Raw genomic sequence first — 23,723 nt, 5'->3', positions numbered from 1 at the left:
AGAGGCCGCAATTGCAGCAGCGACGAGGAACCCCTTCGACCGATGCCCCCTCAGACACAGCCAAAATGTCTCAGTGAGCGCCAGGCTGGTCGATAGCACAGCTGAGATTTCACCTCGACCTCGTACCCAGACATTTTAATACGGAATTTCAGTATCCTGAAAGGTTCAGAAGTCTCGTTAGCTTGATTGATGTTGGTTCCTTAAAAGGTTTGATAAAGAAATTTCTGACCTCAAAAGGTTCTGGAATCTCGGTCCGTTTAGCTACAAAGGCTTCGCTAATGGCTAATTATCAGCTCGCGGCTCAGCACATCCATCACTTTCTTTTCTGCGGACGGAGGAGGACGACGGGAGGAATGTGTTAGAGAGACGACCTAGCTCATTTTGGTGAAACGCTCACCCCCTCTCCTAAAACCCGGCCCTGTCCGAGATAACGCCAGCGTCACAAACACAACAGAGCTGAGAGTGACTACAAGACTGCGAGAGTTCCACCCCGTGAACATTTGGGACGGAACAACGCTGGGTATTGTTCCCTTCTGCGGTGGACCTGACCGTGGTGTTTGATTACCCTCCGCCCCCCCGCGGCCCCCGTAAAACCGGCAACGTAAAGTCCGAAAGCAGCACGAGACAAAATCCTGTCGAATTTATTGGAAAACGATGAATACGACTCTTTAATGTGTGTTGTTATAAGGCTCAGCGGAGATCGACTGAGGACGGCGGGATTGGGGGGTGGTGGTGGTGGAATGGGGTTCACCAGGAGGCCGGGGGTACAGATGCACCCCTACAGCTCTGAGGTCTAAAATCAGATCCCCCTTTATGATGGGCAGAAGCTCATCAAAAAAGCAAAGCTTCTCAGTTAATTTTATTTTATCAGCGAAAGCTGCAATCCTATACAGAAACACACCCACGTTCTCTGGGCTCGAGCTCATCTCAGATGGACCGAAAGATACTGGAAATGTGTTCCGTGGTCAGATCAGGAAAAATGGACGTTCTCTGTGCCAGAGATGAAAAGGACCGTCCAGACTGTTATCAGCGAAAGGTGCAAAAGCCAACATCAGTTACGATACGGGGGTGTATTAGGGTCCATGGGATGGGTGACTTGGGTGACTGGACTTTGTAGACACAGAGTGCGAGTGCTTGACTGGCCTGCCTGCAGTCCAGATCTGTCTCCTATCGACTACTGAAGAGGAGAATCAGACGATGGCGACCACAAACCATATTTCACTCACAAAACTGCAACGATTAGTGTCCTAAGTTCCCAAATGATTAAAAAATCGAATTTTAAAACACTCCCTTCCCAACTTTTTTGGAGCATGTTGCAGACATCAAATCCTTAATATGTTTATTAGAGAAAACCCTGGAAATCGTTTTGGTCTGTTTATGACTGGAGTCTTTAATAAAGCGTCTAATTAATAGATAAAAGTGAGCAATCCATCTTCTCTCTGTCTCAGAATCCCACTCACTCATTCACATGAGTTTACTTTTCCATCCAGTCATTCCAGTCCAACACGTCTGCACGTGGAATAATAGCTGGCACGCCTGGCACGGGTCTGTGGTTCTATTAAACATCACCACCCTGACAGGAGAAAGGAAGACGTTTAACAGGAGCGAGCACGTTCTCGGAATAAAGCCTGAGGTCGTTTGTTTAGGACGTATACGTTTAACGTTTTAAAAATGTGGGCACGGCGCGTAAAACAGCTGGTCAGCGCTGGCACGGTGTGATACAGACTGTAGGCTACACGGAGAAATCTCCAGAGTTAAATCAACACCCGCAATGTTCACTCAGGTCAGAGAAATGGTCTAAAATGTGTGAATTATAGACACAAACAGGTTCTAGATGAGAAGTTCAGGAGGTTAAGGTGTATAAAATTAATTCTAGCACAGAGCCCTGATTTAGGGTGACCGTACGGCCTCGCTGTAAATATCCAGGATTCGGCTTTTGTACTCTACACTTGCTATTCTTTGTGGATTTTTTAATGGCAACTGGCTTTTTATTTTATTTTAATCTACGGTCATAAAAACAGTGTTATTTTAAAAGCTAAATTATTGTGTTATTATTGTTTAGGGCTTGTTTAAGAGTAGCTGTTTATTTATTAAAGTTCAATAACACATCTGCATGGTTATTAATTCATTTGTCAAATATTTACACCCCAACCCCATGCACACTGTTATGGTGCCACCAAATACTTAAATTACTTCCCCATCCTTCTCAAAATCCAATTCCACCCCGTGCGGGTGTCTTTTTTGACACCAAACAAAAATATGGTCATCCTACCTGACCTTAATCAAGATCTAAACTTTTGGGATGAACTGAAATGCCAACTGAGAACTGAGACACCAGTTAATAAAAATAAAATGAAATAAAATTTTACAAACTGACAATGTGGTTACATAAGAATTATTTGTGGATTACAGACCAGTACCGTACTGGTACTGGTGGTTGTGGACCTCTGGATTATTAGAATAAATGCTCGTTTTGATGATTTTTAATGTGTGTATTGATGTTAAGATGACCCTTTATGCTTCATTAAGGACCCTAATGACCCTAATGCTCTGTAATGAAGCAGCTTAGTTGTGGTGTAGGGTGGAATAAATGGACTCACGGTGACGGCTTTCCAGACTGCGGTGTCGGCAGCGGATCTGCAAAAGAGAAAAAACGATGAATCAGTGAATTTGGTGAACACAGATTTGGTGGCACAGAGCTGGGTCATCAAACCGGACTTAAACATCATCACACAGCTCAAACATCTTACTCTGGGTTTCACTGTAACGTGTTTATGGCGGTTCAGGGTTCTGCCAGTAAACGGAGAATGATTTATGACAACGCTAACGTTACAAACAGGAGCGAACAGCAGAAGAAAACGTCCATAAATCAAAGCTGAAGGGTTTCTGACTTTCTAGCATCTGACGTTAATCAGAACGATCCGTGTTCGAATGGCGGATATTGATGTTAGAAAGTTTGTTAGTGCAAAGTGCCGACCCACATGTTGTCCATGATTTTTACCACGACCCAGGCAAAACAAACCATGCATCCAAACAAAATATACTTACATATTTGTTTTTTTTTAATGCATTTTCTCCTGGTTTTTTAGCGCGTCCAATCTTTTCCCAATTGCGTTACGCTTCCTCTCTACTGATGCTGACGCCCGCCACGACTGAGGAGAGCGAACTTACACACGCCCTCTCCAACATGTGTGCAGTACCCGACAGCATCTTTTTTTACACCTGCATGAGGTGAGTTCATATGCGGATCAGCTTTGTGTACGGAGAGCCACACCCTGATCAGCATTACTCCTCTACTCTGTGCAGACGCCATCAACCAGCCAGCAGAGGTCGTAATTCGCTCAGTTATGAGGAATCCCTATCTGGCTCCCTCCCTGGGTGAACATTAGTCAAACGTTGTTCATGTAGTCGCCCAGCCCAGCCGGGTGGCAGAGCTGAGATTCAAAATGATGTATTCAAAATCTCGGCTCTGGTGTGCTAGCGTATTTTACAGCTGCGCCACCTGAGCGGTTAAAATGAAGTATACTTAATTAATAAAACTGATGGCAATCTGGTCCCACTGTGGTTTACAAAATGTAATGTAAAGCCTCCACATGGGGGCGTTTGTGTACAAGTTCATTTTGTGTTTGTGTCTGTTAACATTTGTTAATTTAATTATTATTATTTTAATTTTTATCCATCTTGCCCCACCCCAGACATAGTCCGGTCGTCCCACCCTAGCAGCCAGTTAGTATCTGCTGCAGGCACTGCCAATTATGCCCGCCAGAGGAGTTTAGAATCTCAGTGCTGGTGTGCTAGCAGAATATCCCGTTGTGCCACCTGGGCGACACAAACTAGGTGACACAAACGATGCACCAAAACTAAACACGAAACAAAATACACTTAATTAATAAAATTGGTGGTGATCTGGTCCTACTGTGGTTTACAAAGCCACAATTTGCGCAGTATGTGGGTGGCACAAGAAGGTCCTGGGTTTGATTCTCAATTGGAGTGGTCTGGGTACTTTCTGTGTGGAGTCTGCATGTACTATCCGTGTTTGTTGGGTTTCCTCCGGGTGCTCTGGTTTCCTCCCACAGTACAAAGATATACAGTGTGTGTGTGTGTGTGTGTGTCCTGTGATGGACTGGTGACCTGTCTGGCATGTTACCTGCATTTCACACAGTGAATCAGACCCACTGTGACCCTGACCAGGATAAGACGATTGATCTAAATGAACCGTACCGAACTTGACGAATAGGATGCCGGTGGTGGAGACGGTGCCGTAGCTGTTGGTGGCCACACACTGGAAGTACCCGGTGTCGGTGGTATCCAGGTTGCGAATGCGCAGCCGCGAGCCGTACGCCGTCTGTTTGTAGGAAATCCGCCGCGCCTCCGGGGTCACCGGGGCGTCGTTTTTGAGCCAGCGCACCGTGGGCGGCGGGTTCCCCGACACGTGGCAGTGCAGCTCGGCCATCTGACCCAGAGACGTGGTGATGTTGTTCATGGGAGCGTCAAGTCTGAGGAAGTGGTCTGAAATTAAATAAAAATACAATAAAAATACACATAAACATACACAATAAACATTTTATTTTCTTTTTCTATAAACATTTAGTTGAGATTTTAAATTGGAATCTTTTGACTTTAAATAATAAATAAACGAGGTTTATAATTTTACCTTAAATATTTCATTAAACATCTATAGATTTGACCAAAAAAGTCGTGAAATAAAAGTGAACAAAATGCCGCTTGTACTGATTTATTTATAAACAACCCCAAATCAGAAAAAGTTGGGACAGCATGGAAAATGCAAATAATAATAAAAACACAGAGTTTCTTACATTTACTTTGACTTTAATTTGATGTCAGACAGGATGAATCTGAGATATTTTATGTTTTATCTGCTCAACTTCATTTCATTTATTAATAAACATCCATTCCTGCATTTCAGGCCTGCAACATATTCCAAAACAAGTTGGGACAGTAAAGCATTTACTACTTTGTAATGTCGCCGTTCCTTTTCACCACACTTAAAAGATGTTTTGGAACCGAGGAGACCAAGTGATTTAGTGTTTCAGCTTTTATTTTGCTTTCTTTGAGGTTCATTGTTTTTAAACATTTCAATCATTTTCTCACACATTTGTTGACAAACTGGTAGGGATGTAACGATGCACCACAAAACAGTTAAACATCGGTGCACATGTGCCGCAATTCGAATCGGTTATTCATTTAAGATGAATCGATATTCACTTTAAACAGCAGAGGGCGCTGGTGCTATTCACCTCGCCTGGTTGACGTCAATACAGGGTTGCCAGATTCAGAATTTTCCATCCAAATTTATTCTTTATTTGTATTATTCATTTATTTATTTAATGTTGGATTTGTTTTTACACAAAAAGGGAAATGTGCAGCACTGTTTTGCATAGTTTGTACCCACCTCAGAAATAAAAGGACATTAATTATTCAGATAAAAGATAAGCTAAAATACAGTATTTTATTATTATTTTTTTAAAGAAAAATAATAAAAGGAAACTTTGTCATAATTTGTCTTCAATTTTATTTTGTTTAAAAAAATCGGGAAAAAATCGTTTCGTGAACCCAGTATCGTGAATCGCATTGCATCGTGGGTAGAGTGTATCGTTACACCCCTACAAATGCCCCTGTCCCAACTTTTTTTGGAATGTGTTGCAGGTCTGAAATGCAGGAATGGATGTTTATTAATAAATGAAATGAAGTTGAGCAGATAAAACATGAAATATCTCAGGTTCATCCTGTCTGACATCAAATAAAAGTCAAAGGAAATGTAAGAAACTCTGTGTTTTTATATTATTTGCATCTCTATACTGTCCCAACTTTTTCTGATTTGTAAAAACCACCGTCAGTACCATGCGTCTCTGTTATTATAAGTTTTCAGTGGCTGAGATTCGTTCTGTAATCGGGATATTGGTGGCTAAATTTGGTTGTGTCTGTGTGATCTGCATGCAAATGAATCGTAATCCCAGTCAGATTGAATAACTGTGACAGGGTTAGTCATGCCCAACTCTCAAAAAACTCAAGAAAAAACATGATAAAAACAGAAATCACATAAACAAAACAATCTCAGTCCTGCTCTGACATTCCACACTAAGTAAATTAAAATAGCAGAAAGCATCACGAGTCAGGAATCACAGACGACACTAACGCCAGTGTGTAATAATTCCGATGATTGTGCCGGACGTTCGGTCGCTCCTCTCTGCTTTTCCTCCAGCGGCTCTCAGGACGAGGTCAGACCGGAGCAATGTCAGGAATGTGACATTGACGAGGAAATTAATAAAAGCATACTGAGCGGGAGGGCGGCGGGGTTAGGGGCAGGGTAAGAAGCCCCCGGGGTTTACAGCTGTGTGGGGACATGAGCAATATTGCGAACCCCCCAGCGGAGGGGCCAGCTTCCCCGAACTCGCCCCCCTCATTTTAAAAACAAAACGCTGATTAAAGTGAATCTGACAGAAGAATTCGGAGGACTTTTACTGAACAGCATCTAAAGAAAGATCTAACAGAGCCGGAGATGTGGGAGCAGATCTAAGAGATTATTACATACGCTAGTCTAAAGCTTTATACTATTTATTCATTCCTTTATTTGGTATTTTAAGCTGGATATATCCAAATTCTCTTTACTTTAATTTTAGTGTATCCAATTGGTCTTGTGCACATTTGGTTGAAATCTATCGGCAAAATACAAACGTCAAACCAACCAATGTGGTGCCAGAAACTTCTCGAGGCCTATCAAAGCAGCTGTATGTATATTTCTGACAAAGGTGATAAATAAAAATAAAGAACACGTGAATTACAGGAATATTTAAAGTCACCAAATCGGATGGTTTGGCTTGAGCGGTAAAACGTCATCAAAGTGTGAATATGAGACGAATCTGCGTTAGTGTGGAATAAGCGTCAGATCCAGGGTTACAGCTCCACATGTATCTGTGTTTATCTGGATTCTCCTCCCTGTTTCACTTTTAAACTTGTGTTACAGCTCCAGCTTCTGAGAAATGGTGAGAATCAGAATCAGCTTCTCCCAGAGTCTAAAACGCTTCTGGTTGAAAATAAAGCTTAACGTGGTTTAATGTAGTAAAAGAAGGAGACAGGAGCACTAAACTTCTCTTCATTATTACTGCTCATAAGTTCCTCCACTAATCACATTCCTCACTCGCTGTTTTACTACAATAAGTCACGCTGAGTTTTTAGTTACATGAGACAAAAATATCTGCAGTTCCACGGGACCATGGATGCATTAACAGGTTTCCCAAACATCCTTATGGGAAAAAATACCTTAAAACTCAACGTCTCCCAGAACCGACTGACGTCCAGTTTTAAAGTACCGCTGTATTATGATTTAAAAGAAGTGTGCATTACTTTATTATTAGATTTATGGCTCGGTGGTTAGTGAATTGTTTCTACTGCGACTCTTAACAGGATAAAGCGGTGGTAAAACAGACAGTGAATAATTGAAACATTGCTTGTACTGATTTACTTTGCTATATAAATGTAATACAACCAATCAAGAGTTTACGGTGGCTGTTTGTTTATCGACGTCGTCAGTACTGACAGAATAAAGCTAAATGTATTACATGAAGCAGGAAAATCGATCTTCCACTGTTTGTGGCCGACATAACGACATTATCCTTAACAAATAGAATTTAAATAGAACTCAAACGGAAGCAAGAGAACGGTGGGACGTTAGAAACATGCTTATAGCAGTACAACCAATCAAATCTAATTAAATGAAGGTTTACTATGCAGTATATTATATATATTATATAAGATCTATGAGATTTAAACCCTGGATCCCCAGATCTTAGCAGTAGTGCTTTAAGAAAGACGTTTACATAAATGTCACTAAAAGGAGAAACTGTAGACAAAAATGTTTCATAATCATAATTTTGGAAAAGATGGTGAAAAGAGGGGCCAGGTGGAGCAGTGGGAGATTCCGCTAGCACACCAGCACCCTCAGTGGGCAAATTCGACTCTCCATGTGTGAGACCGACCTCACACACCGATCCACAGAGGTACAGGCGGATAAGAAGGGGTCGGTGGACCACACCATTGGGGTCCCCAGTGGCGGAGGCATAATCGGCAATGATAAATTGGGAGAAAAAGTAAGAAATGCATCAACAAATAGACTAAAATGTACACCAATCAACCATAACATTAAAACCACCTCCTTGTTTCTACACTCACTGTCCATTTTATCAGCTCCACTTACCATATAGAAGCACTTTGTAGTTCTACAATTACTGATTGTAGTCCATCTCTTTCTCTACATGCTTTGTTACCCCCTTTCATGCTGTTCTTTAATGGTCAGGACCCCCACTGGACCACCACAGAGCAGGTATTATTTGGGTGGTGGATCATTCTCAGCACTGCAGTGACACTGACATGGTGGTGGTGTGTTAGTGTGTGTTGTGCTGGTATGAGTGGATCAGACACAGCAGCACTGCTGCAGTTTTTAAACACCATGTCCACTCACTGTCCACTCTATTGGACACTCCTACCTAGTCGGTCCATCTTGTAGATGTAAAGTCAGAGACGATCGCTCATCTATTGCTGCTGTTTGAGTCGGTCATCTTCTAGACCTTCATCAGTGGACACAGGGCGCTGTTGGCTGGATGTTTTTGGTTGGTGGACTATTCTCAGTCCAGCGGTGACAGTGAGGTGTTTAAAAACTCCAGCAGAGCTGCTGTCTGATCCACTCATGCCAGCACAACACACACTAACACACCACCACCATGTCAGTGTCACTGCAGTGCTGAGAATGATCCACCACCTAAATAATACCTGCTCTGTGGTGGTCCTGTGGGGGTCCTGACCATTGAAGAACAGCATGAAAGGGGGCTAACAAAGCATGCAGAGAAACAGATGGTCTACAGTCAGTAATTGTAGAACTACAAAGTATCTTCTATATGGTAAGTGGAGCTGATAACATGGACAGTGAGTGTAGAAACAAGGAGGTGGTTTTAATGTTATGGCATCTTTAAATATGTGATTATTAAGCAATTAAGCTAACAGAACCCAAACGTATTTAAAAACCATGTTTTTTATTTAGTTTAACACATCTGACCAGTTCAGTGAATGAAAAGGACAAAAAAAAAAATGGCAGGAAATAATGAAATAATAATAAGGCCTTGTGCTGATTGGCCTAAATTACACTCCATTTATCATTTTACAGGGTTGTGGGTTTTTAAATGAACAGGTTTTGATCCTAAATACAAAGAAAACCTTAAGCTGAACACTGAGTCCTTCAGCGATCGAACCCGAGCACAGACTGTAGACAAAACATCCGCAATCTCTGTCTCTCCTGGGCACAATCCAAACAAATACGGCGCGGCACGGCACATGCTTACCTTTCTGCGACCCACTGGAGACGTTCCAACTCGCAGCCGTCACCACGTCGGTCTGGGCCAGAGCTCCCGCTCCTACGGGGGCAAATAAAGCACAACTATTCAGCGCCCAGTATAAACACACTCTCGAGGTTCGAAACACGGCGTTTTACAGGAGAGCTCGGTGAAAGCCGGGTCATTATCGCCCCCCCAACCCCCCCCGGCTGTGATCTACGGGGCGCAGATGATTCGGCCTCTAATTTAGAAAGATTACAGAGCCGTTAGTGTACAGAGCCGGTTTCATTACAGCAGAGCTACACAATATGGGCAAGCGCTGACAGGTCTGTGTTACTGATGCCCGGCGCACAATAGATTCCTTTCACTCACAGCACAACATATTTCAGCAAAAGACAATAAACAACCAGGACCGGGACTCTGGTGGGCATTGAGAAGCGCTGGATAGAACACAGGCCAGTGATTTTTAAAGCAAATTTTTCATTAAAATTAAGCCCAAGACCAAAATAAATTAGATTCCAAACTTGTATTTGGTAAATACCTCAGGAGAAATGTGTAAATGCCAGCCTGGTGCCAAAACTGGTTAAGCCACATCTATCCAAGGGACCTGAGTTTTCTTTGAAGACTTTGGTATCCGTCCACATTCCAAAAAACATGTAGAACGTGGATTGTTGGCACTAAATTGCATTTTGAATCTAGTTATGAGCGAGTAGCGCCTGAGAGGATCTGGCAACCTTCTTCATGTGGTATTTTTGTCCTGCAACCATTAAATAATAAATAATTAAATAAATAAATAAATAGATTAATAATACATAAAAAAAAAAGAAAAAAAAAAAAAGATAAATAATAAATAAATGAATAAATAGATTAATAATACATAAATAAATAATAAATAGAAAGATAAATAATAAATAAATGAATAAATAGATTAATAATACATAAAAAAAAAAGAAAAAAAAAAAAAAGATAAATAATAAATAAATGAATAAATAGATTAATAATACATAAATAAATAATAAATAGAAAGATAAATAATAAATAAATGAATAAATAGATTAATAATACATAAATAAATAATAAATAGAAAGATAAATAATAAATAAATGAATAAATAGATTAATGATACATAAATAAATAATAAATAGATAGATAAATAATAAATAAATGAATAAAGATTAATAATACATAAATAAATAATAAATAGATAGATAAATAATAAATAAATGAATAAAGATTAATAATACATAAATAAATAATAAATAAATAGATAAATAATAAATAAATGAATAAATAGATTAATAATACATAAATAAATAATAAATAACTAATAAATAAATAGATTAATAATACATAAATTAAAAATAAATAACAAATAAATCAATAAATAAGGGTATTTGTAGCCTAGCGGTTAAGGTACTGTACTTGTAATCAAAATGTCACTGGTTCTAACCCCACTCCTGTCAGGTTGCTGCTGTTGGGCCTTTGAGCAAGGCCCTTAACCCAGGATGAATCTATCTGTCTGTCTGTCTGTCTGTCTATCTATCTATCTGTCTGTCTGTCTGTCGATCTGTCTGTCTGTCTATCTATCTGTCTGTCTGTCTGTCTGTCTGTCTGTCTATAGAGAGAGATAGACATGTGTGTATATATGTATATGTATGTTTTGTTATATGTGTATAGATTTGTATATCATCACAACTCTCACAGTATTGTGTTTACTTCTTTATTCTTTCTCATCTCTATTTTCTACTATAAACATTTTCTAGAATTCTAATTATAATTTAAATCTCTATTTTCTAATTTTCTACACTTTACATAATAACTCATTACTATTCTTTGAGACATTTGTTTTGATTAATTACTAATGTGGCTGATTTTCATATCTTAACAGTTTCATGTTTGATCTGTTATACTGTATAAAACGCATTAATTTGCATTTTTTCGTTCCCACGCAGGAACAGTCGATCCTAGAACACGTTTATGTTTTGATTTTAAATCCACACTTCCACCCGTTACACTGACGATAATCAGATTTGCAGTTTTCGGTCCATACGTGTCCGTGTTATATGGAACACATGTGTAAAGGTAACACAACACCCAGGAATTTAATGCAACAAAAGCCCCATTCAAATATTATTGGGGCTGCGCAGGGACGATCTGTGCCAAAATCAACCGCTGGAACACGTCGATAGGGGGTTAATTTTAATTCACCAAATTGTCATTTAATGAAGTAAAAATAATTGGACAGTCTTGTCTTTAAACATGTTCAACATTTCCTAAATACGCTGTCGTCCAAAGACTTATAATCTGGTTTTTAATATAAGCAGAGCTCAGTGTGGAGGGAACGTACATGCGCTGTGTTAATATAGGAGCTATTATCTGATCATATACTCTATATGTACTGAGGAACATTTTAGGGAGGCACATGCTGCCATTAAGGTGATGTCTGATCCTGTGAGGTCCATGATTGTTACTGTACGTGCTACAACAGTGAGACTTAGTAGACACAGAGTGTGTGTGCTTGACTATTCTCAGTCCAGCAGTGATACTGAGGTGTTTAAAAACTCCAGCAGCGCTGCTGTCTGATCCACTCATACCAACACAACACACACTAACACACCACCACCATGTCAGTGTCACTGCAGTGCTTAGAATGATCCACCACCTAAATAATACCTGCTCTGCGAGGGTCCTGTGGGGGTCCTGACCATTGAAGAACAGCATGAAAGGGGGCTAACAAAGCATGCAGAGAAACAGATGGACTACAGTCAGTAACTGTAGAACTACAAAGTGCTCCTATATGGTAAGGAGGTGGTTTTAATGTTATGGCTGATGGGTGTATATATACATCTAATACCAACCCCCCCTTTATATATATATATATATAAACTCCACACACACACACACTTATACAGTCAGTGGTGGAGCTCTGGTGCAGCGGCGATGTGTTAATAAGGTGCTAATTTAGCGTTAAATACCGCCGCGTTTACAGACTCGTAATAAAGAGCTACTGCAAACTCACACCTGTCAGAGATTCAGCACAGGCATTTCCTACACACACACACACACTCACCATACGCACACACACACATGCACACACACTCACACACACACACCATATGCACAAATACACACACAAATATGTGCACAAATACATGCAGAACACACAAACACACACAAACATGTGCACACACACCCAAATCAGTGCACACACACACACACACACACACACACACACGCACAAACACATGCACAAACATGCAAAAATACATGCAAACACTCACACTCAAACACACACAAACACCCAAACACACACACAAAACACATGCACAAACAACACACATGCACAAAGATATGCACACCACACACAAACACATGCACAAAACATGCACACACAAACATGTGCACAATACATGTTCAAACACACAAACATGCACACACAAATACATGCACACACACACACACACAAACACGCACACACATGTACAAACACACAAACACATGTACAAACACACACACACATGTACAAACACACACACAAACACATGTACAAACACACACACAAACACACACACAAACACATGCACAAACACACACACTTGCACACACATGCACAAACCCAAATACACCGAAATGAATGCACACACACACACACATGCACAAACACACACACACAGACAAACATGCACAAACACACACACACAGACAAACATGCACAAACACACACACACAGCAATTAATGCATACACAAATACACACACACACAGAAATAAATGCACACACATACACACACACACATACATGAACAACACAGTGGGTTACAGTGGGTCTGGTACTGGGGAAAACACTGTGTGTGATACGGATCTCCATATAAACCCGCCTCATGCAGGTGAAAAGAAGCGGTCAGTACTGCACACCTGTCGGAGGGGTCACAGACGTTACAGTCGTCCTCGGTCAGGACTGTAGGTCTGCGAAAATACGATCGAGTAATCGGATACGACAAGATTGGAAGGAAAATTAGGAGAGAATATGTAAAAGCGCTGGTTACCTGAGAGAGGAGGCACAGAGAAAATAGCTAAACAAAACAAAAAAGAAGAAAAGTGGAACAGTGGAGGTTTGGGCGGGTCGGGGCAACATCAACAGATGAAAAGAATTTTCCCCCCAATTAGACGACGTCTGCAATCTAATCGGTCATTAGACGAGGGTAAAATATCTGGATAATTACAGAGCGCGTTTGAAACCAGCGTTCTAATGTTTCCGAAGCACAAAGGCCGAGTTTATTACGCTCATTTGTCAACGCTGACCTCGAAACCACAACGCTGCGCTGCGCTGGACCTGCGCTGACCGTGAACAGACGGAGGTCTGGGTAAAAAAATTATCATAATAATAATAATCAGGTCTGAAACACGAGACTCGCTTCTGTAGAGCGCAGAGCTGGAATCATGGGATTGATTTACAACTTTTTTAGAATTTTACACTTTTTATAGCTAAATATGAGAGTCCACTCAACACAGTCCGCCTCTAATCAGTAAGCTGTACTTCAATTCAGAAATGACACCAAGTTCTCTGGGCCCCGAGTTCATCTCAGATGGACCGAAAGGTGTTCTTGTCAAACCATAGCTGCACCCATGTGTTGCCTACATGCCAATCACGTGATCTCGACTATAAGGGAACTTTGGTTGGTTAAATCCGGTCATTCTTCGAGCTAATGAAGCTGGGCCGTGTATCATATTGTGTGTGTAATGTGAGTATAATGTGATTTTATGGACGTACGGCAGGTTTGTAGCGTGTTTACGGCGTGTCGTGTCACTCCTGATTAGCCGTGTAAACGTTCACCACCTGAACTGATGTTCTGGAGGGTAAATTTTACTGACGACTTCCTGTGTAGCGATTAAGCGTCACTCACGACTCCCTACAGCCTGAAGTTCCCTCCAACTGAACGACTCCACTCCCTACGGTTCGGATCTCACTTTAAATGGTCGAATTCCCTGTGTAATCCTCTCCACTACTACTGGGAACTACTGGGGTGACTGGAATACACCCCATGCCTCACATATTTTGTCACGCTGGAACAGGATATGGGCTTCCCCAAAACTGTTTATTTTATATAAATGATTTTACATTTAGGCATATAGCAGACGCTTTCATTCAAAACAGGTGAATTCGATTCGAGCAATTTAGGGTTATGGGGCCCAACAGTGGCAATTCGGTGGTGGAGGGTGGAGGGATTTGACCTGGCAACCCTTTGATTACTAGCTCGACTTCTGAGCTACCTGTTAGCAACAAATTTTCTAAGCAATTGAAGCTAAGGTTGTCCTCTGGAGCAGTCAGAACAATCTGGAGCTGAACACAGCAAAAACAGTGGAGATGACCGTGGACTTCAGGAGGAGCCACCCAACCCTGCCAGCACTCACCACCTTAGACAGAACTGTGATGGCTGTGGGCCACGTTCCTGGGCACAACGATCTCCAAGGACCTGAAGTGGGACTGCAACATCAACTCCATCATCAAGAGGGCTCAGCAGAGGATGTACTTCCTGTACCAACTAAGGAAGTTCAACCTACCCCAAGAGCTGATGGTGCAGTTCTACACAGCCATCATAGAGTCCATCATTACCACATCCATCACAGTGTGGGGCAGCGCTGTCACAAAACATGACACCAAGAGACTGCAGCGCATCATCAGGTCTGGAGAGAGGCCCACACTGCTGGATCTGCATGCCTCCAGAACCAGGAAGCGTGCAGAGAAAATCATCACTGACCCGTCTCACCCTGGCCACCACCTGTTACGGCGCCTTCCATCAGGCCGACGCTTCAGCCACATGAAGACCAGAACGACCAGGCTACAGAGAAGCTTTTTTCCACAATCCATTACGCTCATGAACAATTAAACACTACTGTACTGTTAATGCTCAGGACTCTTGAACATCTAAAACTACCTATTTCATTTATATAATTGCATACACAGGATTTTCACATTCACTTCCACTTCTTATTTATATATTTTGTTTCTATTTATATATAAGTTTTATATTGCACAAAACACTGCACCTTTGTTTACAATGTTTTCAACGTTTTCAGGTATGAATGTGTGTTAGGAAGAGAGTGAGCTGTGTGAATAAGATTGTCTTTACTGTATTTTTCGTGCACTGCAAGCATCTGTGTGACCAAAAACAAATCCCTTGTATGTGTGAGCCTGATTCTGATTCTAATCTGTATCACACCCCACAATTAAATATTGTTCTATTATTTTCCCCATTATGCTTTAATCCTTAAAAACTAGTATGTACATTTCTGAAACAAACATCCCTTATAGCAGCGGTTGCCAACCTTTTTTGTACCACGGACCGGGGGTGTGTGTGTGGGGGGGGGTTGTGAAATGGAATTACTATAGAATAGATATAGATACTATAGATAGACAGATAGAGAAATAGATAGATAGATAGAGAGACAGACAGACAGACAGATTAGATAGAATGGGAAATCAGCGTGAATCCTGAGCTTGTTCGCTGCAACGAGACACCGCTCCCACCTAGTGGTGATTGGAGACAATAACACCTGCAGAGTTTTGGATCTCTAATTATTTATTCTTTCTGTGCGGCCCGATAATAAGAGGTCTTTGTGTTACTCTCCACATCTCGACCGCTCGATCTGGTTCTTAATCCCGTCTCCGCCTGGCCTGGACCTGCCGACCCGGGTCCCCGGAGCCCGGACAGACTTATCACATTACTGCCGGCTTCCTGAGACTCTGAGGTTCAGGGAGGATTTAAGGCGGACCGGCTCCTGTTGCCTCCTCGTCCGGTGTTCGTTCCTGCATAACAAACAGCCACCGGCTCGAACCCTCTCAGATTTCTCTGAGAGACTCGGACCCGCGTTTCTTTTCCTTTGTTTATTCAGATTTCCATGACAGTGGAGAAACAAGGAGCCAAAACAAACTGTTATTTATTTGTTTGGAGATAAGGACAGATCTTATCTTGTACCGTAGTTTTCTTTCTTTCTATATAATCTGTTTGTTTTTCACTTTGTACAGAGTATGATTTTCACTACCGGAATCAATCATTCATTCATCATTTATTTTATAATAAACCAACACAACAATAAGTCAAAACAACTTACAGTTACGACTGAATATGACTTTAGTGTTGAATTTGAATTTAGGGTTAAGGGGCCCAACAGTGGCAGCTTGTAGCGCTTTTCCACCAAAAGAACTCTGGTTCTTGAACCGGTTCTGTTCTGGTTTCTTTGAACCTTGGTGGTTTCCACCAGTTTTTGGGAACCAAGCCTGCGTCATCAACGGTGGGCATTGCGCAACAAAAGTAAAGAGTAATGTGACAGACAGATATACAGATAGACAGACAGATAGATAGACAGAGAGACAGACAGATAAATAGACAGATAGACAGACAGGTAGATAGACAGATATATAAATAGATAGATAGTCGGATAGATAGATAAATAGACAGACAGAGAGACAGGCAGACAGACATACAGATAGATTGACAGATAGAGAAATAAATAGATAGATAGATAGATAGATAGATAGATAGATAGATAGATAGATAGATAGATAGACAGATATATATATATATATATATATATATATATATAAATAGATAGATAGGCAGACAGACAGAGAGACAGACAGATAGATATATAAATAGAAAGATAGACAGACAGACAGACAGATCTATACTATAAGATGTACATGACAGAACGTGCAAGTTGTGCATCTGGCAATATATATATATATATAACATCTTTGTCTACATTCATTCATTTACTGTCTGTTTTACCATCCTGGTCAGGGTCATGGTGGGCGCAATTTACTGCGCAAATTGTAAGAAAACGCCCTGGACACACACACACACACACTTGTGTGGTCAAGGCCCTGGCACAGATGGTAGAGGAATATTTTACTATAGCATGTTCCTCCATAGGGGTTACATGAGAATCCATAGCTGGCTGGTAAAAAAGAAGGAAGCCGGTGTTTGTTATGTTATATGTTATGCTGTTATAGACAGGACCTTATTTCTATAACAGTGTTTGTTCAGACCTACGATGCTTCAGACGCGTATTAATTTACCCTTTAACGACCCCACGACTCGTGACACACGGCGTCCAGGCGTCTCTGTTTGCAGCAGGATCATGTGGGAACGCAGGGCAAAACGTACGCACCATTTAGGTCCGTAATAGCGCCCCGGGGCCCACGTGCGGCACACGCCCTCGCCGCATGATGACAGTGGCCCTGAGGACGGGATTTAGGACAGATGGGATCAGGGGAGCTCGGATAACACGGTGGAATTTCAAACATCGATCCGGCTTTCATGACAAGATAGTAAATGGTCAAGGATTTATCTACAGATGTGGTTCTCAATCAAGGGGCCGAAAAGGGGCTTTAGTGAGCCTGGAGGGGGGTCACATTGGATTTAACTGAGGAGAGTAAAAAATAATCACACCTAATGGAAAGGGAAAATCATTAGATGTATTTTAAACTGCCTGTAGTCGACAATTGGACTCTGAGAAACAGCACATATTGGATTTGCCCACCTCTAAAGTGCAAATCCCAGTAACAGAAAAAATGGTCAAAATGTGGGTCACTCGAAAAAAGATAGATAGATACATAGACAGATATGACAGATAGACAGACAGATAGACAGACAGATGGATAAATAGACAGACATGCAGATAGATAGACGGATAGATAGACAGACAGACAGACATACAGATAGATAGATAGACAGATATATAGATAGATAGATAGATAGATAGATAGATAGATAGATAGATAGATAGATAGATAGATAGATAGATAGATAGATAGATAAAAAGACAGACAGACAGACAGACAGATATATAGATAGATAGATAGATAGATAGATAGATAGATACAGTGTATCACAAAAGTGAGTACACCCCTCACATTTCTGCAAATATTTCATTATATCTTTTCATGGGACAACACTATAGACATGAAACTTGGATATAACTTAGAGTAGTCAGTGTACAGCTTGTATAGCAGTGTAGATTTACTGTCTTCTGAAAATAACTCAACACACAGCCATTAATGTCTAAATAGCTGGCAACATAAGTGAGTACACCCCACAGTGAACATGTCCAAATTGTGCCCAAATGTGTCGTTGTCCCTCCCTGGTGTCATGTGTCAAGGTCCCAGGTGTAAATGGGGAGCAGGGCTGTTAAATCTGGTGTTTTGGGTACAAATCTCTCATAATGGCCACTGGATATTCAACATGGCACCTCATGGCAAAGAACTCTCTGAGGATGTGAGAAATAGAATTGTTGCTCTCCACAAAGATGGCCTGGGCTATAAGAAGATTGCTAACACCCTGAAACTGAGCTACAGCATGGTGGCCAAGGTCATACAGCGGTTTTCCAGGACAGGTTCCACTCGGAACAGGCTTCGCCAGGGTCAACCAAAGAAGTTGAGTCCACGTGTTCGGCGTCATATCCAGAGGTTGGCTTTAAAAAATAGACACATGAGTGCTGCCAGCATTGCTGCAGAGGTTGAAGACATGGGAGGTCAGCCTGTCAGTGCTCAGACCATACGCCGCACACTGCATCAACTCGGTCTGCATGGTCGTCATCCCAGAAGGAAGCTGACGCACAAGAAAGCCCGCAAACAGTTTGCTGAAGACAAGCAGTCCAAGAACATGGATTACTGGAATGCCCTGTGGTCTGACGAGACCAAGATAAACTTGTTTGGCTCAGATGGTGTCCAGCATGTGTGGCGGAGCCCTGGTGAGAAGTACCAAGACAACTGTATCTTGCCTACAGTCAAGCATGGTGGTGGTAGCATCATGGTCTTGGGCTGCATGAGTGTTGCTGGCACTGGGTAGCTGCAGTTCATTGAGGGAAACATGAATTGCAACATGTACTGTGACATTCTGAAACAGAGCATGATCCCCTCCCTTCGAAAACTGGGCCTCTGGGCCTATTTCCAACAGGATAACGACCCCAAACACAACCTCCAAGATGACAACTGCCTTGCTGAGGAAGCTGAAGGTAAAGGTGATGGACTAAACCCAATTGAGCACCTGTGGCGCATCCTCAAGTGGAAGGTGGAGGAGTTCAAGGTGTCTAACATCCACCAGCTCCGTGATGTCATCATGGAGGAGTGGAAGAGGATTCCAGTAGCAACCTGTGCAGCTCTGGTGAATTCCATGCCCAGGAGGGTTAAGGCAGTGCTGGATAATAATGGTGGTCACACAAAATATTGACACTTTGGGCACAATTTGGACATGTTCACTGTGGGGTGTACTCACTTATGTTGCCAGCCATTTAGACATTAATGGCTGTGTGTTGAGTTATTTTCAGAAGACAGTAAATCTACACTGCTATACAAGTTGTACACTGACTACTCGAAGTTATATCCAAGTTTCATGTCTATAGTGTTGTCCCATGAAAAGATATAATGAAATATTTGCAGAAATGTGAGGGGTGTACTCACTTTTGTGATACACTGTAGATAGACAGACAGATGGATAGACGGATAGCTAGACAGACAGACAGACATAGACAGATAGATGGATAGATAGATAGACAAACAGAAACCTGTTAATGCGTCCATGATCCCGTGAAGCTGAATATATTTTAGTCTAATGTAAAATAATGGGGTTGTTTTTGACACTTATACACAAATAACATGTTGCAACAAGGGCGTCAAGTTTGAATTTAGGGGACGTTGAGTAACAAGGTACGACTGTGTCTCTATTTAGGGAGTTTTTCCTCGCCACTCTGGGGTTCATCATGAGTAAGAACACAAAACCTTTTGTCAGCCTCGCTAAAAGTGTAAGAACAAAATCCTAACCCGTGTCAAGGGGCTTACAGAAATGCACAACAGTAAGAAAAGTGTTGAATCCACTTTCTTAGATTGTCAATCACTGAGAGCCGAAGCTGGAGTGAAGTTCTCTGTTTATGCTGCATCTGGTCAGCAGGTGTGTCTTCACTTGGTCCTGGATCAGCCCTGCACGCCCGGCGTGACCAATGGAAATGTTTACATGTGATACATGCGTGTAATATTTTATAGCCCCCAGGGTACTAAACGTTTCTTCAGGAATCACTGGACAGTGGTAGTGTAGTGGGTGGAGCTCTGTGATTTGGGATATCAATCAAAAGGTTGTGGGTTTGAATCCCTACTTTGTCTCTCAGCTCCAGGAGCACTGTGACCCCATTTTATCAGCTCCACTTACCATATAGAAGCACTTTGTAGTTCTACAATTACTGACTGTAGTCCATCTGCTTCTCTGCATGCTTTGTTACCCCCTTTCACCCTGTTCTTCAATGGTCAGGACCCCCACAGGACCCCCACAGAGCAGGTATTATTTAGGTGGTGGATCATTCTCAGCACTGCAGTGACACTGACATGGTGGTGGTGTGTTAGTGTGTGTTGTGCTGGTATGAGTGGATCAGACACAGCAGCGCTGCTGGAGTTTTTAAACACCTCACTGTCACTGCTGGACTGAGAATAGTCCACAAACCCAAATATATCCTGCCGACAGCGCCCCGTGGGCAGCGTCCTGTGACCACTGATGAAGGTCTAGAAGATGAGCGACTCAAACAGCAGCAATAGATGAGCGATCGTCTCTGACTTTACATCTACAAGGTGGACCAACTAGGTAGGAGTGTCTAATAGAGTGGACAGTGAGTGGACACGGTGTTTAAAAACTCCAGCAGCGCTGCTGTGTCTGATCCACTCATACCAGCACAACACACACTAACACACCAGCACCATGTCAGTGTCACTGCAGTGCTGAGAATCATCCACCACCTAAATAATACCTGCTCTGTGGTGGTCCTGTGGGGGTCCTGACCATTGAAGAACAGCATGAAAGGAGGCTAACAAAGCATGTAGAGAAACAGATGGACTACAGTCAGTAATTGTAGAACTACAAAGTGCTTCTATATGGTAAGTGGAGCTGATAAAATGGACAGTGAGTGTAGAAACAAGGAGGTGGTGTTAATGTTATGGTTGATCAGTGTGTATATACAGTATATTACAGTACTGCACAGAGACGGGGATAATGGAGATCTGTGCGTATGAACCCACCTCATGCAGGTGAAAAAGAAGCACACGTATCAGAAAGGGCGTGTTTCAGTCACTGTCCTTCTTGGTCAGGAGTAAAAACAGGGGAGGTGATTAGATACGACTAGATTGGGAGGAAAATTGCGAGAAATGCATAAATCCAGGATTCAGGAGGGAAAATATTCAAGGTTCATCGTCTTGAAATTAAATAAAATAACATCTCTATATACGTATCTTTTTACTTTTATTACTTCCTCATACTCCTAACGTGGCTCGGCCAGCTCTGGATGCGACTGCCAAACGAGAGTCCAAAGCTTTGGCCGCCTTGGACTATCCTGTCAATCTGGCTTTCATAACATCACTCCCTGTTAGGGTAAGTTAAATAATCACCCGTATTCCTGTGGTTACAGCGACCGAGCCAGCGGGGGAAACAGCCAGAGAATTTCAGAGACAGAAAGACGGAGATTGTTGCGTTTCTATTTCATCAAAACGACATTCCATCAAGACCCGGCGTAAGATTAAAATGAAGACGTCTCCTGAACTATCTTCCCCGGAAACCAGACTGTGATTGATTAAAGAATAACATTGTTTTTTCTGCTGAGTATTATTCCTCCCTCAAACCACAAGGAAAGCAAAAGGAAGCAGGATCAGCTGTCAAGTGAAGACAGAGACCGTCAGTCCACAACGTGAGCTGTAATGCTCAGAAAAAATCATTTTACTGTTTCGTTTTCATCATTCTGGACAAGAAACGTACAGAAACACATTTCCTGATATATTAGAAAGGATCTGGGTTTAACCAAACTTGATATAGAATACTGCACGCTCACAAATACAGAAGGTGCATGGCGTTACATGAGCCTAGCTGGTAGGGGACACATACTGGTGCACCCTTAGTGCAGGTCCTGAGCCCGGATAAACAGGAGGGTTGCCAAATCAAATACATGGACAAACAATCCGCTGTGGCGACACCTAACAGGAGCAGCCGAAAGGAATCATCAGTACTAAGTACTAACTACTAAGTACTGATGTCTTACTTACTTAGTACTAATACTAAGTGTAAAAGTCATATATAAGATTTCGGACCTGCTACTTAAAGTTACTATATGGTCAAAAGTATTTGGACGCTTCATAATTATTGCGTTGAAGTGCTTCTGCCACACCTATAGCTAACAAATAATTCATAAAAGCATTTATTTATTCATTCATTTATTTATTGTCTGTTTAACCACTGCTTTATCCTGGTCAGGGTTGCGGTGGGTATAATTCACTGGGCGAAAGGTATGAAACACCCTAAACAGGTTGCCAGTCCATCACAGGGCACACACACACAGAGGCAATCTCCAATTCACCTCACTTGCACATCTTTGGACTGTTGGAGGAAACTGGAGCACCCGGAGGAAACCCACACAGACACAGGGAGAACATGCAAACTCCACACAGAAAGGACCCGGACCGCTCCACTTGGGAATCAAATCCAGGACCTTCTTGCTGTGAGGCGACAGTGCTACCCACCGATCCACCCTGTTTAAAATCAATTGAGTTTGGTGTGGAGGAACTTCGGTGGTCAGCACAGAGCCCTGACCTCAACCAAACCGAACCTTAAAATTCGAATGAACACATCACCTGTGAGACAGACCTTCTCACCAACATCACCGCCTGACCACACAAACGCTGTTTTCACCGAATGGCCACAAGTTTCCACAGACACACTCCAGTATCCTACAGAAAGCTTTTTTTTTTTAGAGTCTGATTTTGTCAATATTAAAATTTGGATCTGGACAGGGTTCCATAAGCTCATGTTCAGGTGTCCACGTACGCAGCTCGAAATACTGAACCGTGATTTCCTATCCAGCAGTCTAAAACTCACGTATCAAATACGATACGCTTGGTATTACAGGGTTAATGAAGGCGGTAGTATCGGAAGTACTGAATTGAGTTCCGAACAGAGCAATCGTATCTAAAGATGAAACGGTAATGAGGGGGAAAAAGGAATATAAAATAAATAAAAATTCCTTTTACGTTACTTCATTTCCTATCAGGACAGAATCGTGAGGCTTCCCAGACCGCCGAGATAAAACGCCGCTAACCCAGAACACATTGCGTCCGTACTCAGCCCTCAATCAATACTCCGGGTCTGGATTATTCCACGCAGCCATGTTTTCAATCGTTAATAACGTCCAGGTAACGTGGAGAGGCCTCTAGCGATGGGCCACGCTGAGGGAATCTGGGCTTGATTAGCTCTTTCATTCCCTTTCACCACCACCACCTCTCTCCCTACGTCTGGAAGCATCCATTCACGTCTGGGTAATCGGGGACACATGCGGCTCTGGATTTTTCCAATCA

At 42.0% G+C, this 23,723-nt stretch overlaps 1 protein-coding gene across 1 annotated transcript in view; it reads right to left on the bottom strand.

The window, feature by feature from the left end:
• ror1 (receptor tyrosine kinase-like orphan receptor 1) overlaps positions 1 to 23,723 on the bottom strand; it is a 117,431-nt gene that overhangs the window by 21,498 nt on the left and 72,210 nt on the right. The window contains exons 2-4 of the mRNA XM_062998167.1: positions 9,354 to 9,425; positions 4,222 to 4,509; positions 2,601 to 2,637 (exon numbers count right to left, since the gene is read on the bottom strand). Of these exons, the coding sequence (XP_062854237.1) occupies positions 2,601 to 2,637; positions 4,222 to 4,509; positions 9,354 to 9,425 (397 nt within the window). The remainder of the gene's footprint in view (positions 1 to 2,600; positions 2,638 to 4,221; positions 4,510 to 9,353; positions 9,426 to 23,723) is intronic.

Source organism: Trichomycterus rosablanca, chromosome 6 (assembly GCF_030014385.1).
Source record: "Trichomycterus rosablanca isolate fTriRos1 chromosome 6, fTriRos1.hap1, whole genome shotgun sequence".
In the NCBI taxonomy this organism is placed as follows: Eukaryota; Metazoa; Chordata; class Actinopteri; order Siluriformes; family Trichomycteridae; genus Trichomycterus; species Trichomycterus rosablanca.
The sequence above is the reverse complement of the archived record's forward strand: the minus strand, read 5'-3'. Positions and strand labels throughout refer to the sequence as shown.